The following is a 14152-nucleotide window of genomic DNA, read 5'->3' as shown; positions in this document are numbered from 1 at the left end:
GCCTCGGTTAACAAGTCTTGAGTCAGTGACATTCAGCCATAATTCCCATTCCAGACCATGAGACCAGCTGCATGCTTTGGTTAAAAATGACCTTGCATTTTGGTATGTCAGTTATTTAAATAACTGAGAAAATGATCAAACACTACAGCGAAGCATTAACAACATCTACATCAAACTTCATCTTTAAGAAATCAGTACAGTTAAAATCTGAGATACACTGATTATTTCGGTAGGACATGCTACCTCCTTGCGAATACCTCAAGCCAGAGAAGGAGTGACATATTTTGCCTCTTACAAATGAAAACTTAATGAATTCATGCGTAATAAAACACAGTGTTGCTCTTTTTTATACATTTAGGGGTTTTATTGCTGCAGCTTTACCTGGTCTGGTAGCTTTTAGTGGCAAAGAGTGGCCAACTTTAGAGAGATCAACATGTATAAGTCAGTCAGTCACTTTGCTTAAAGACTCTACTTGTTTTACTGTTACAACATGTTTTAGCGTTTAGCATTATCCTGTAATTGTCACTTGTGGCCACAGGTGCTGCATGTAAGCATAGGCTGCACAGTCTCATTTTGCTATGTACAAAAATTGCTGGCTAATTACCAGCCATTGCTATGGACTATAGTAAGAATTTAGGCAACTAGCCTCATCTGAAAAGTTACATAGACAGCAACCAAAAGATGGGTCGTCTTATCTGGATAATGGTCATCACATGTAGCATTAGCTCAGTTAGCATGGAGCACCAAAGCAAATCATTTACCAGACACACATGAATGACTTTGGTGTCTGTTGACCCATCACTTAAATGAGGTCACGAACCTGTATTTCACTATCACCCTTCCTGTCCTGTCTGGTTCTTGGCTGAGAGACCATGTACATAAGTCCAGTGAGAGGTCTGAAGACAACTTTAGATGAGGAAGGAGGTATTACTGAGTAGATCACATAAGTTCCTTCCTCAAAAGCAAAGACAAATTTAGGAGAGTTGCTACACACGATCCTAGCATGCCTCTGATTTACACGCCATCTGGATGTTGTTTGTCAACAGTCAAATATCTGCATTTTCATTCAGGGATGTTCAAAAATAGTCCTGGGCAGAAAATTCGATTTGATGATTCACGCCAGGGTATGTCACTGATGAACAGAATTGTTTTGATAAAGGTCTATATGCAATCTATTGCCTAATGTGTGCAAGCAGGTTTGAATCAGAGCAATGAGACAATCAAGCAACATCAGTGAAAAGCGAGGCGTGTTTGGGCCCATCTGGCGTGCGTGCACCACTTATTCACGTCCATTTCAGAGCCATTGAGCTCAGCAGAAATAAGCCTTTCTTTTAACAGATTCTCATCTTTTCTTATTTGCCCTCTTTAACATCTGTTGCCCAATCTCTGTAAAAGCCCAAATGCATAATAAGTCTTTCAGTGCAACTTGATCGCAGTGTGTGTGTGTGTGTGTGTGTGTGTGTGTGTGTGTGTGTGTGTGTGTGTGTGTGTGTGTGTGTGTGTGAGAGGGGGTAAAGTCAGACTTCAAACGAGGTCGACTGGCACTGATTTCAGTAGACATGGGAGGGGGTGGGCGGGGACATCAAAGTAGTGCCCTGTTGGTGCTAGACAACCCCAACAAAACCTTAAATCTATCATCAGCCTCTGGGCGCCTGTATCAGAGTCCTGTCCCAGACCCCTCTGACCCTATCGTTGACTCCAACCCCGTCTGTCTCTTTGTCTACATTGAGGTGGCATCCTGGCTAATTGGAAACAGATCCCAGCACACAGTCAGTCAAGTAGTCAGACAGTGACATCTCCATTTGTCATTACTGCAGTGAGCTGTCCAGCTTCTATCTGCTTGTTCTTCAAAACAGTGTACTCGTATTTCCGCTCAGGGTGTTTTAACTCAAGACAAAGTAACAGCTCTTCCAAAATGAACAGTGTTCTAGTGCATAAGCAGTCAGTGTGTATGGACACGGGCAGTTGATGAAATATGGACCCTTGTAGCCACGCAGATGCAGAAAGTATACATTTACATTTATTGCTTCAAGAGGCACTTTAAGTCTCTGACCATGTGAGTTTCAGGTATAAAACAGCAGCCAGATTTACCCACATTCTGCAACAAGCACTAGTTTCTTGTAAAAGTATTTGTATTGAAGTTCAGGCAACCACAGGCCGATATTAGTCGTTGCATATGCTTCACTGGAAGGAAGGGAAAGTGTGTCTCTGGTATAATTCAACCACATCCATATACTGCTGCTGTGCACTGTGGCAAAAATGTTACTTTCACACATTCGATAATGTTGTTTAAATGTCAATAACATGAAACAACATGAAACTACTGGTTCACCGAAGCCAGAATCAACCTGTTGTGCCACTGTGTTGGCCAGACAAAGACACATGTGCAACATATTTCAATGATTTAACTTTTTCAATTATCTGCAATGGATTCCGGGAAGGTGTTATGTATATATGGAGAACTGCGTCAGCTGATGTGATTTATCTGAAAGAGGTAGACGTCTCCGTATGAGTTTCTTGTAAAAGTATTTCTTGCCAGGCTATAGGTTATGGGCTTTTTATACTTGTCTGTAATCGGCTGTATGTAGGCTACAGCACAGTGCTGGGTGCTAGGGATTCTCCCTCAGGCTGTGAGGAGGAGGAAGAGGATGATGCATGTTGAGAGCCCATTACCAGGAAACATCTGGAATCCCAATCTGATGCTCGGGGAAGCAAGATGCTCCCCTGGGCCCCTCGCAATGCGTTTGGGGACTGATGCATTTAGGCCACTTCACCCACCCACAGACAAAAATAAAGCACAGGCTTGTCACTGCAGTCACAAAAAACAGGAAAATTAAGTAGGGCACATCATGTGGTTGTTACATGTATCATGCGGAACAATGATACACAGAAGAGTCGACAAATCAAAGCAAGAGCTGCTGTATCAATAGTGTAGAATGATACAGCAGATTTTATGTGAAATTTATTCCAAGGCCATGAAATGTGAATGTAATGTTTAACTAACGCAGCAGGGGCCTCTCAGTGACGCTGGTATTAATTCCAACAACAACTGATGCCTCAGTATCAATACTGTTATCATTATTTTACCTGGTTCTCAATAGCTTTGCGGTTCTTTGGGTCATTGACCACGGTCAGCTGCAGCTCAGCCATCTTCTTCATCTTCCCGTCCATGTCGATCTTCTGCAGCAGGCCTCGCACCTGGCTCCGCAGCAGACGCACCGTATCTTCCTTCCCCTGGCGCTTGGCCAGCAGCGAGGCACTGGCAGAGTGGACTGCCGTCACCCAGTTCTCCAGGTCGGTCTGGTTGCTGGCCTGGAAGGGCAGAGAGGGACAGGGAGTTTGGTTTGATGAAGCTGTAATGACATCATTCCTGTTACAAGCTGGTTTCAGAGATCCGAAGTCCTATAAAGCTCCTGGGGATTGCCTGTGCACTGCTATTGTGCTGTTCTATCATATATCACAATATGATCATTGGGTAGCAAGCTGTGCTTTGTTGGATCAATAAAAGAAACCTTGATTAACATTTGATAAGCTGTTAAGAAGCCAAATCATGATTATCCCTCTGTGTTTCAACACTGGTTGTGAACTGAGGTTCTATCTTAACGTTACAGAGGAGATTTTCTCCATGCTTGCCTCTGGGGACATGTCACAGAACTATTTTATTAGATGTAGGTCTGGACCTTGCGACTTAGAGCAATCTGGGAAACCTGTAATCTTGAGTGCAGGATGCTGCACGGAGGGAGCCGAGGCTCTGCATGACTTTGGTACTAATATGTAGGTCAGTACACAGAACGGGTAAATAGGATGTTCTCTCAGACCCCTTGGCTGAGAAGTTCAGGCAACCACAGGCCGAAATTGGTCGTTGCATACGCTTCACTGGAAGGAAGGGAAAGTGTGTCTCTGGTATAATTCAACCACATCCATATACTGCTGCTGTGCACTGTGGCAACATGCTGGTGTATATTTATTTGTTCCCCTTTATGTCTCATGTCACCACATTCACACCAAAAATGTTACTTCCACACATAAACATTCATTAATGTTGTTTTAAATGTCAATAACATGAAACAACATGAAACTACTGGTTCACCGAAGCCAGAATCAACCTGTTGTAACCACTGTGTTGGCCAGACAAAGACACATGTCCAACATATTTCAATGATTGAACTTTTTCAATCATCTGCAATGGATTTCAGGAAGGTGTTCTATATGGAGAACTGCGTCAGCTGATGTGTTTTACCTGAAAGAGGTAGACGTCTCCGTATGAGTTGCTAAGGCAGAAGACATTCTCCTTTTTGGGATGCTCAGGAACGGCCTGGACAATGCTGTCCTCGGCCAAGAGAGCGTAGCGAGGTGACAGCTCCTGCTCCGGAGAACCTTTACCATAAGTCTCATAGAACAGCAACGTACATCCTGGAAAGGACGGAGCGGAGATAGAGACACAAAGACAAAGAGATGAACACATGAGTAAGTGATGCAGAAACAAAGTGTAAATCATCAAGCCATTTTAAGAGTTTGGAGTTTTAACAGCTGTCAGCTAATGTTTTACAGACAAAGTGTCCTTGCAAAAACATCCAAGAAATGACGTTCAGCACGACTGGGGTATTTGCAGCAGCATTGAAACATAAAAGCACAGTTTTACATACTCCCGAAAGGCCACTGGGAATCATAAAAATGATAAGACTGTCCTTGCTTGTACCTTTTCTTTCTTTGTAACATCCAAGAGGTAATCTTCAGTAAATACTTAAAAGCAGTACGTGGACCTACACACACTTGGTGGCCTGAATTTTATCTATTTGGTTCAGAAGCTTTTAGGGTTGGAGGGAGGGACAAAACTCAATGTCAAGTGTGGCGCCATGGTCAAGGACACAACTGCTGTGAAAAGGAAAAACTGGGTGCTCCTTAACCCTGAATTTAAAGAGGTGAAATTTAGATAATGTAATTAACTGTTAATTTCAAACCTCAAGTTAGCTCTTTAACTCAACTTCAAGAATGAGTTGTTCCTCCTTGCATATCTCCCCCCATCCCCAGACACAAGCTCACCTTTCAGGGTCACCCAGTACTGCTTCCACTTGCGGCGGGTCACCAGCTCCAGCTTCCTGTCCTTGTGCAGCGTGACAAGGGGTTTAAAAGAAAGCCAACCAGCCCGTCTCACCACACCCTGCTCCTTCTCAAACAGTTGGTCCAGCTCCTCCAGAGAGCCCTCTGCTGACTCGCTACTACTCTCGCCCTCTTCAGTGCCAGTGGACGGGTCCCTCCTCTCGCCACCTCCTCCTCCTCCTCCCTGCCCAGTGCCCGTCTCCAGCTCCCTCATGAAGTTCTCATAAATGTTCTGGCGGAGGGCATCGCTGGTTGTTTGGTGAATGGCTCCTGAAGACTGGGCCCTGGACGCTCCAGGGAACCAGAGGAGGCTAGAGACCTGGGAGGGGGAGCTGGTGTCTGCAGTCAGGCCATCGACTCCACTGTCAAATGCATCGCTCAGGTCCTTGTACCTGGTTTCCTGATAAGGCAGAAAAGAGTGTGAGCGGAGGAAAGATAAGACTTTCATGACAGTCAACAGTTTTATTGATTAGTTGGCACTGGGCTAGTTTGGAAATTTTAATCTCATTTACATGTAGGCAAAAAACACACCCTATATGGCCATGGATGTGCACACCTCTGTATGCACAACAAGCCAAAATCAAACTCTTTTCAATTAGCCCTAAGGCACTGCAAAATTGCGGGAGAAACTTCTAAGAAAAAAAATCTAGTCAAACCACTCGTACCTACTTCAAAGTCTGCATTACAGTCTCCAAATCTAAATCTTTTTGCAAGGCTGAGAAAGTGAGACAAATTTCCTGTGATGGCACCTAGGAGGTTGGAACCCTCCTGGCTCAGACAATTTCAAGTCATTTGAGGTCTGCTGTGGCTTCCCAATTCCCCAAATGAACACTTGATGGAATTGCACTCTTTCATGCCTAATGACAGCCTACCTACACTTGACTAGATTGCAGCATCGATTCTGCCCCTGGCAACAGAGTGGAGTGCTCTCAACACGCAGAAACGCTGTATGTGCTGTCGTCCCGGAGCTCATTCGCCATCTTTGTTTGTTCATGTGTCTCACTCAGTTCTGTCCATGTCTTCTCCATGATTATCCTTGCTTCATGCTATTTCGATGATCCCTTCTTGATAGTTAGCAAACAAGTTGTATATTTTTTTTATTTTCACACCCTGCAACCAGACAGTGCAGAGATCTTGCTAAGATACAAGGCAGCAATGACCCCTGTGAACCCACAGTGTTCACTTTGTACACTATAACCGTAGGAAAATCTGTACTGTGCAAGGGGCGTGTTTTCAACGGCTTTCCCTCGTTTCCTTTAGCAGGCACAGCCCAAATGCATCCACCCTCTCCTTCACCCTCTCCCAGCTGCCTTTCATTACAAGCAGGTTCTTGGTCTTTGGCATCAGGGGTCACGGTGTGACCTTTAACCCCTTAACAGAGCCCTAGAGCCCTGGAGCCCAGGTGGAGGGGAGCCAGAGCTGGAGGTGCTCCTGATTTTGGTTGACCTGCTGAAAGGAGGCACTGTTACCAGCCGCTGAAGATATATGCCACGGCAGTTTGGCTGTCAACAAAATGGCCCCCGGAGGAGAGAGAAAATTCGGTCTCAAAACAAGCTTCAAACAGCCCACTTCAACATAAACTGGTTACAGGCTTTGTCAGTCACTTCGAAAGAGCATCCCAGGTGTGAAACACTGATTCTTTTTTATTTGCATGAATTGCCCTCAAGCTTGAGTGGAAATTTAGTCTTCTTACTCTAAAAACAGAGCCCAGCTTGTTGGAGTCTGTCACCAGTACCTGGAGTTGGCAATGGATTTTATTTTCTTTGATTAACCACACCTCATTTAAAAGTTTCTTGAGGATTTATGCAGGCAAAAACAGCCTTATGTCTGGAGAAGGAAACAAAAGCTCAAGTGAATCGGTGCCCCCAAAACTGGTTAAACACCCGTACATGGCCATAGATTAGCATGGTGCTATGGCAAGCAGGAGATTTAGAGGCAGACATTACTAATGTGAAGTGAAAGCTGTGGGACACTCAAAATGAATCCTGCCTGTCTACTAGGTATTTGTCAGAGTCCTGTGACAGTGTCAAGGCAAAGTATCACATATATTTCACTCAGCATTATCTGCTATTTAAGCACAAGGAGAAGCTCACAAATTCTCAGAGGAAAATGCCACAATGATTGTTACGTCCTGTCCTTTGGTTTGTTGTCAGACGCAGCCGACTGAACACCAATCCCTATTAGCAGATTTATTCTCTAAGGATCATGAGGTGAGCCCGGAAGATCTGCGCCACACAACAGCCAGAACAACCATAAGTCATTAATTAACAGTAGAGGAGAGATGGAGTTAAATCTTCAGCTAGGATTTAGTTTCTCTCTAACAGAGCCTCTCAGAGGCTTAAAGCTATTCTCTTGGCAGTGCCCAAACAGTGTTCTTAAAACTTTTACAAGGCAAGGCTAAACGAATTAATGCAGAAACAACTGCTTTCAAGCCTGAAAGACAGAGGGACATGAGTTCAGGCTCAGTTTAAACAAATGTTTTTATGTCAAATTAAAGCTATTAAGAATGTAGTGGTTGTAGGATAAAATCACACGGTTCTTAAAACATGTGCAGGCAACATGCAGACGAGCTGCAGTTATTTCCAACCTCTCCTCTGACCTGTGCCTATATGGTACAAGTATCATTTTACTACTGGGAAAACGTTTATGTATACATCAGCTGTCTGCTCTGTGTCTCATGTGTTAATGTTGCACTGCAGAACCTGTTCCATGCTCTAATTTCTATGCACATCGATCAGCAATTAGTTCAACTGAAACCTTCAAAACCTTTTCCAATAAAATGCAAATCTCGGGCTAATGAGCACTAAGGCTAAAATCACACCTAACACCATTCCTTTATATCAACACCCTCACAGCCAACATGTGCATCTGTCTGTAAACAAAAGAGCTATACACATTAGCATGTGACAAGTAATGGATATTCAGCAGCTAATCACAACAATCAGTATATAAACCGTCAGTGGTACCCACCCAGACACAGTCATTATGGCATCTGCACGCCAGCCCCTGACTTCTCGTCCTCGGAGGATCATCCATGTCTCACATTGTAATAGGTAGTACCTCTCATCTCTGTTCCACAGTCATGAGAACAACAAGACCCAGCACCGGTTGCTTTACAAATTTCATTTTGTGCTGCCCCACTGTGCCCTGTCCTCGGACAGCTGGTGTTGTGGTGCTAAAGACCACAGGACGGTGGTTGGTTACTGGCCGTGCCAGGACAACCGCTGTGGCTCACGATCAAATAAACCTTGCCAGACAGAAAACTGTTTGTGCATGGCTGTTACTGATGCCTTCTCCTGTCTAATAAGCTGTTACTCTAAGACTAGTGATGAAGGGACTACAGATAACCACAATAAAAATACTTCCAACTACTGTGTGCTTCAACTATGAGGGCTATAAGTTATGGGGTGACTACAAACACCACATCTGTGTGACCTCATGTTTTACATACCACATAGACAAGATCCCTGTATGAACCCTGGGAGTGATGAAGGAGTATAAATTATTTTTAAAAAATGTTGAGCACAAGGCTAAATCAATGTGATCCCCAAAACCCATTGTGGCGAAAACGTACCTGAGACTTCCTTTTCTTGCGGCTGAGACTTCCTGTCCAGTCACTCAAGCGCCTAATGCGGTTTTTGATGGAGTCTTTCTTGTGGAAGACGAAATCTGGCACACCCTGCTCCTGGTGCTGCTCCTGGTCAGGGTACTGGTCTAGGTCCTCGCTCATGGTGTGGGCTTTGGCCCTGCGACAGGGCAGGGTGTATGATGAGTACTGCCGGACTTCAGGGCATTCTTCCTCCAAGGGCACATCCAGGACGGACGCAAAGGAGGCTCTGTGTGGCCTCAGACCTGGCGGAGGCTCCTGTTGCTGGGAGGACAGGCCCCTGGCTGAAGGAAAAGTGGCAGCCATTGTGGAGTCCCTGTAGAGGTCTGTGATTGACACAGGGGGAGATTGTTCAGTGAATGAGTCAAGCTGGTGGATGGGAGGGTGAACTAGCGTCCTGCTGGCAGAGCAGGGTTGGTCTTGCTCACACAGCTCTGTGCTCTGCCCCCAGGGGGAATCATACCATGAGCCATCAGAGCTCAGTGAACTTCCTTTGCTGGTCCTGGCCGTAGAGGAGGTAGAAGCCGGTGGCGGCCCGCTGCGGTGGCCATCCTGCCTACTACCACTGGAACCAGGCAGACTGGGAGTGGACGCAGACTCCAGGTTGGGAGAGAACTTGAGGAGCTGTACAGGACCAGAAGCCTCATCCAGGAGGAGGGGATTTCCCGAGGTGTTGGTGAACTCCACCCTGAGACTGCCATCCTTCTTGATCACCACCCGTGGGCTGCTCTGTTCCTCTAAAGCCTCATGTTCATCACTGTGTCCATTCAGGGTGTGCCCATTGAGCTCAGCCCCATACGGATTGTCGTCATACTCATCTGACATATGACGCCTTCGTATACCACATCCTGGGGACCGATGCCAGCGATGCTCACTCGGGCTGCCTCGCGCTCCCTTGGAGACGTAGTCATAGTGCCGAGCCGAGTACGGCTGTCGGCTTTTAGCAGGGGACAAACAGCCACGGCCAACACACCTGGCCTTGTACCCTGAGCCGACTGGGGCGCTTTTCCACCACGTATGGGGTGACAAAGCGTCGTCTTTGGCTGAGCGGAGCTTCAGTGAATATGGCTTCTGTTTCCCAGGAAAGATAAAGCTGGTGCCTTTGGGGCCCTGGATGCTGTACTGGCTCTCTGAATTTCCCATCTCTGCCTGGAAAAAATAGGAAAGGAAACAAAAACCATAATGTCACCGGCATTATGCTGGAAAATTCATGGTTTCACACACATAAGGCAGTATAATATATGGTGGTATGACATAATGCCAGATCATCAGGGACATAAAATTAACATATTCCTAATAAACAATAATGGCTTCACTCCCATAAAACCATGCCATACACACATATAATCGTTTAATTTGCAGTGGCTGTTTCCAGAGTAAAACAGCAACAGTTCTAACATCTTCCTCATGACTTTCAAAGAGAATAGTTATACCTAATTCTGTCACATCTGGCCATTAACCTGTTTGGTCTACCCCCTACTCATTTTACTACATTCTTCCATTCTTTCTTGAGAAAAGTCAAGTCAGATGAACAGGCTTTAGGCTGTCATGGTTGTTATGTGTGACGGAGTTCAGGACAATGAAAAAAATCACTTCCAGACTGTCCACAACATGACCATGACCAGACTGATATTTCATTGCAGGGTTGACGTTATAGCACATCAACTGCTGATAACACTGCTGCCAGTAAGAGACAGTGCTGCATCTGTGGCTGTCTGTGATGAGATTACATAATAGGCCCAGGTAAATACGTTCAGCAGTCTTCAAGTCATTGAATTAGCACACCTAAGTAGATTAGGAACTAAAACAAACCTCTCTGCAACATGTGGAAGGGATAAATAATTCAAACAGTTTAGCTACACAGGAGAAGATGCTGTAATAAAAAAGATCCAGTTTAGATGATGACCAAATGATGGCCATCCATCTGTTCTCGTATGCTACGGTGAAAAGAGAATGAACTAATTTTCAATGTGTATACCAGTGACAGATTTTAAATGTAGGGTGAAGTATAATCAAGCATAACAATACTGACATCCCAGATATGAAGGCCACAGTTCTCAGACTCACCTGTCTGAAAGTCTCGTCTCAGATTGGAGCTCCTATGCGTGGTTCTCTCCGCCTCATTTCTCAAGACAAACTCATTCCTCGGTCGTCTGGCTCATCTGAAACACACACACACAGAGAAGACTGACTTAATTCTGAGTCTCTTTCCACAGCACTGTAATTTACTTCATGTAATGGGCTCCATGTTTGAGAACAGGTGTGCCAGTTAAAGAGCAGATCCTAATCCCCAGCATTTGGGAGAGGATAGTGTTTGGTAGGCAGCACTACGTGTTTCTCACTGGGATCAACAAAGCCAATGCACTGCTGAAAGAGAAGTGAGGCTCCTCCACTAGTCTGGAAAAAAACATATTGGCAGCTTTGCAAAAAAATGATACAGCCAATATCCCAGAGATGAAAACATTTCCTGTCAAAAACTATGTGGCCCTATATCAAGCAGGTCCAATGAACAGCATTGTTCTGTACAAGACAGCACAGTAGAGTTGTGCCACCCTGGCGCTTCAGTATGACTAGTTTAAAAATTCACTCCACCCCCCCAAATTTAACTCTCCTCAATCAGGCATCCAAACCAAACATTAGTCACATTTTTCCACCTCCCCACAAGTAAATGACGTCGTCTTTGATCAGGGTTGGGAAAGTTTTTGAAAGCCGGCTACAGTTTGCCTGTCTGTTTATTTTTAAACTTTGGAATCCTAGCTTGCTCCCCCTTTTTTTTTTTTTTTTTTTTTTTCACTCGTCACCGCCAAATTTGTCAGGGGCAGGATCCAAAACCAGAAACGGCCGAGGAGCGTTCTTGCGGAGGCACCGGGCATCTTCTGAGAAGCAGTGTGACTCTGTCTTGTGAGTGTGATATAACCCACTTACATGGAAGGAAGGCTTTCAAATAGTGCTAACACCACTAAGCCTTGCAGCACACGTACAGCATGTGTAAGGTTACAGTGTAAACAGCTGACTGCCAAAAGCCCTAACCTTCAGGATTAAGTGATCTGCAGAATTAAGAGTTTATCTGCTCCTGCTTGGATGCACCTTGACAGTGAGGTGAGATTAAATAGTGCTGGCTGAGTAAATGAACTACTGTAAAAGAGTGTGTTTATTAGATGAAGGTGAGAAGGAAATTCCACAGGACTTGAATGATTTAAGTGTAAAACACATGTGGCCCTAGATCCCAAAGTCCACAGCCGGGGATAAAATCCGGGGTAATGTTACAAAAAAATCAAACATGACAAGGAGCCACACAAGGAAATTATTCTCTCCTTACTTAAACTGTTTAGAATAAGTGTGAAAACGCAGCACTTGAAAGCGCGGTGGAAACTTGGCCGGAGACATGCAAGCCTGGTAATGAACTTGAACCATCCGTCTGAGCTGATCAGAGGATTAACTAAACAGTTGCTTCATTCGTCATGAATTAGAGGGCAAACCAGAGAGAGAAGACATTGAATACAAGCAGCATTCATACCGAAAAGTACTATATCCCTGAAGCTTTTTGCCACTAACACACTAATAATTTCCAGCTTTGTCATGCTAGTTGAGCTGGGGCCACGGGTTCACATGGACCCTAGGCAAAGCTGAGCCAATAATACTTATGGATGCATGGTCAACTGCGCTTGGCTGATCTAACTGATCATTTGAATCCACTTCATTAACCTAGAAACCTATGGGAAAACTGATATATATTCTTACCCAAGTCTTCATGTCACCTTTACATCCCATGTCTAAAACCTGTACCACCTGACCTCCAACTTCCATTAGTACCAATGAGCCTAGAAAGCATAAGAAAGTGAAGGTAATATGAGTCAAAGTGCCTCTACATGAATGGAGAGTAACTAAACAATGCTCTTTCTGGAGTAAAGACAGAGAAAGCAGCTGCCGACAACAGCAGGAGTCAGCACAAAGCTGGTTGTCGAACTTGTCACAATGACTCGTTCTTTTAACACTACTACTGACGCTTTTCTTGCAAAGTTTATTCACGCAGAGCAGGGCTGTGAGTATGAAAGGCTCAAAGGCGTGCCTGCCAACACACAAACTTAAAGACACACACGTTCGCCTTCTGCTGCGAGTTGAACTGGAGTATTGTGCGGCTGTTTTGGGAGAACAACAAGACAAGTCTTCCTTTTAGCTGCAAACCACTGCGCCCAGTCTGAACTCTCCCCTCCCTCTTCCCCTTCAATCCTCTGTTCTCGTCAATAGCGTTCCTACAGGCCATCTGCTCAGGGGCCAAGGGCCCACTGCCACCCCATCGCTCCTCGACACAATCCATGACCTGGCATTCTTCTCAGGCTGCCCCTGGGTGACTCCCACGTAAGCTCCATGTTTAGTCTGGCACTGGTTATGTCTTGGGTCTGGAGCTCGGGATAACGTTGAGGAATGAGCCACACCTCGACATGGTATAAACACAATAGGTACATGAAGTGTTAAGGAAGCAACTGTCTTTTTCCTTCATGAAGACCACCGTGCATCTGTGGAACAGAAGCTACAACCCTTCCCTCACAAACGCAGCGTCTGGAGAACTATGTTTCAATTCTGACGCCTGTGTCCTTGAATCTCGACTTGAGAAACAAGGCTGGAGGAACAAGCTATTGACACAGCAGCGTGAAACACACAGTGATTCCCCCAAAGAGCTAAGCCACTGAGTAATATCATGATGCTGTTGGTGCAGTTATTTTAACCTCCTCTACCATAAAACCTTGGATATACAGAAATCTTCCCACAAGAGTCCATTCAGTAAGTGATAATGTGGACTAACCATATGTTTAATTAATATGTGGTTCTGATAGAAGAAATGATAAACCAAAAATGCAAATGACAAATAAAGTGGCCAAAATAATCTCATGCAAAAACTACCAACAAGGTTTCATGCTTTTGAATTATTAGCCTGTGAACTAGAAATTATGAGGTCATTTGCTATTGGTAGTGACTGTTAACACAATGGCACTGCCTTCCTCCTGTCAAATCACAGCCCATGGGACTTGTCGCTTATCACTTTCCTCTGGCGCTGTGACAACTGAGCTCTTAAAGGAGCAGTGTGCTTAAAGCTTCACTCTTTTAAACACAGCTTCAATTCAAACTTTTTCAAAACAACTGACAAGTTCAGTCAGCACAGAAAACAACAACAAGAAGTGAAGAGGAAGAGAAAACAGTGCTACTGGAGCCAAAGGCGAGGACTCCTGCTGAGTTTTTGTCATAGAAACCAGATTTAAAGTATCCTGCAGTCGTTTGCTTATGAGGAGAAATGTCTATCTATGAATCACTCACTGAAAGCCTATATTACTGTGTGGTGGATTCAGCCAAAGCAACCAAACATCCATCAAAGTGCTTGTTAAGTGTCTTTCGGACTTTTTCATAATACATTTAGAAGCTCTGCGCCTGGCTCCTGACCAAAAATGA

At 44.7% G+C, this 14152-nt stretch overlaps 1 protein-coding gene across 5 annotated transcripts in view; it reads right to left on the bottom strand.

The window, feature by feature from the left end:
* Nucleotides 1-14152, bottom strand: part of LOC139633097 (rho guanine nucleotide exchange factor TIAM2-like) — a 90407-nt gene that overhangs the window by 36690 nt on the left and 39565 nt on the right. For all 5 annotated transcript variants that reach the window (XM_071498511.1, XM_071498514.1, XM_071498510.1 and 2 more), the window contains exons 2-6: nucleotides 10775-10869; nucleotides 8675-9856; nucleotides 5044-5500; nucleotides 4241-4413; nucleotides 3088-3312 (exon numbers count right to left, since the gene is read on the bottom strand). In XM_071498511.1, coding sequence (XP_071354612.1) covers nucleotides 3088-3312; nucleotides 4241-4413; nucleotides 5044-5500; nucleotides 8675-9850 — 2031 coding nt within the window. In that variant the 5' untranslated portion in view covers nucleotides 9851-9856; nucleotides 10775-10869. The remainder of the gene's footprint in view (nucleotides 1-3087; nucleotides 3313-4240; nucleotides 4414-5043; nucleotides 5501-8674; nucleotides 9857-10774; nucleotides 10870-14152) is intronic.

The sequence above is a fragment of the Trachinotus anak genome, unplaced genomic scaffold, assembly GCF_046630095.1.
Source record: "Trachinotus anak isolate AG129_WGS33_773 ecotype Australia unplaced genomic scaffold, CSIRO_AGI_Tana_v1 ptg000015l, whole genome shotgun sequence".
NCBI classification, from domain to species: domain Eukaryota; kingdom Metazoa; phylum Chordata; class Actinopteri; order Carangiformes; family Carangidae; genus Trachinotus; species Trachinotus anak.
Note: the sequence above shows the minus strand (reverse complement) of the source record. Positions and strands in the feature narration are given on the sequence as shown.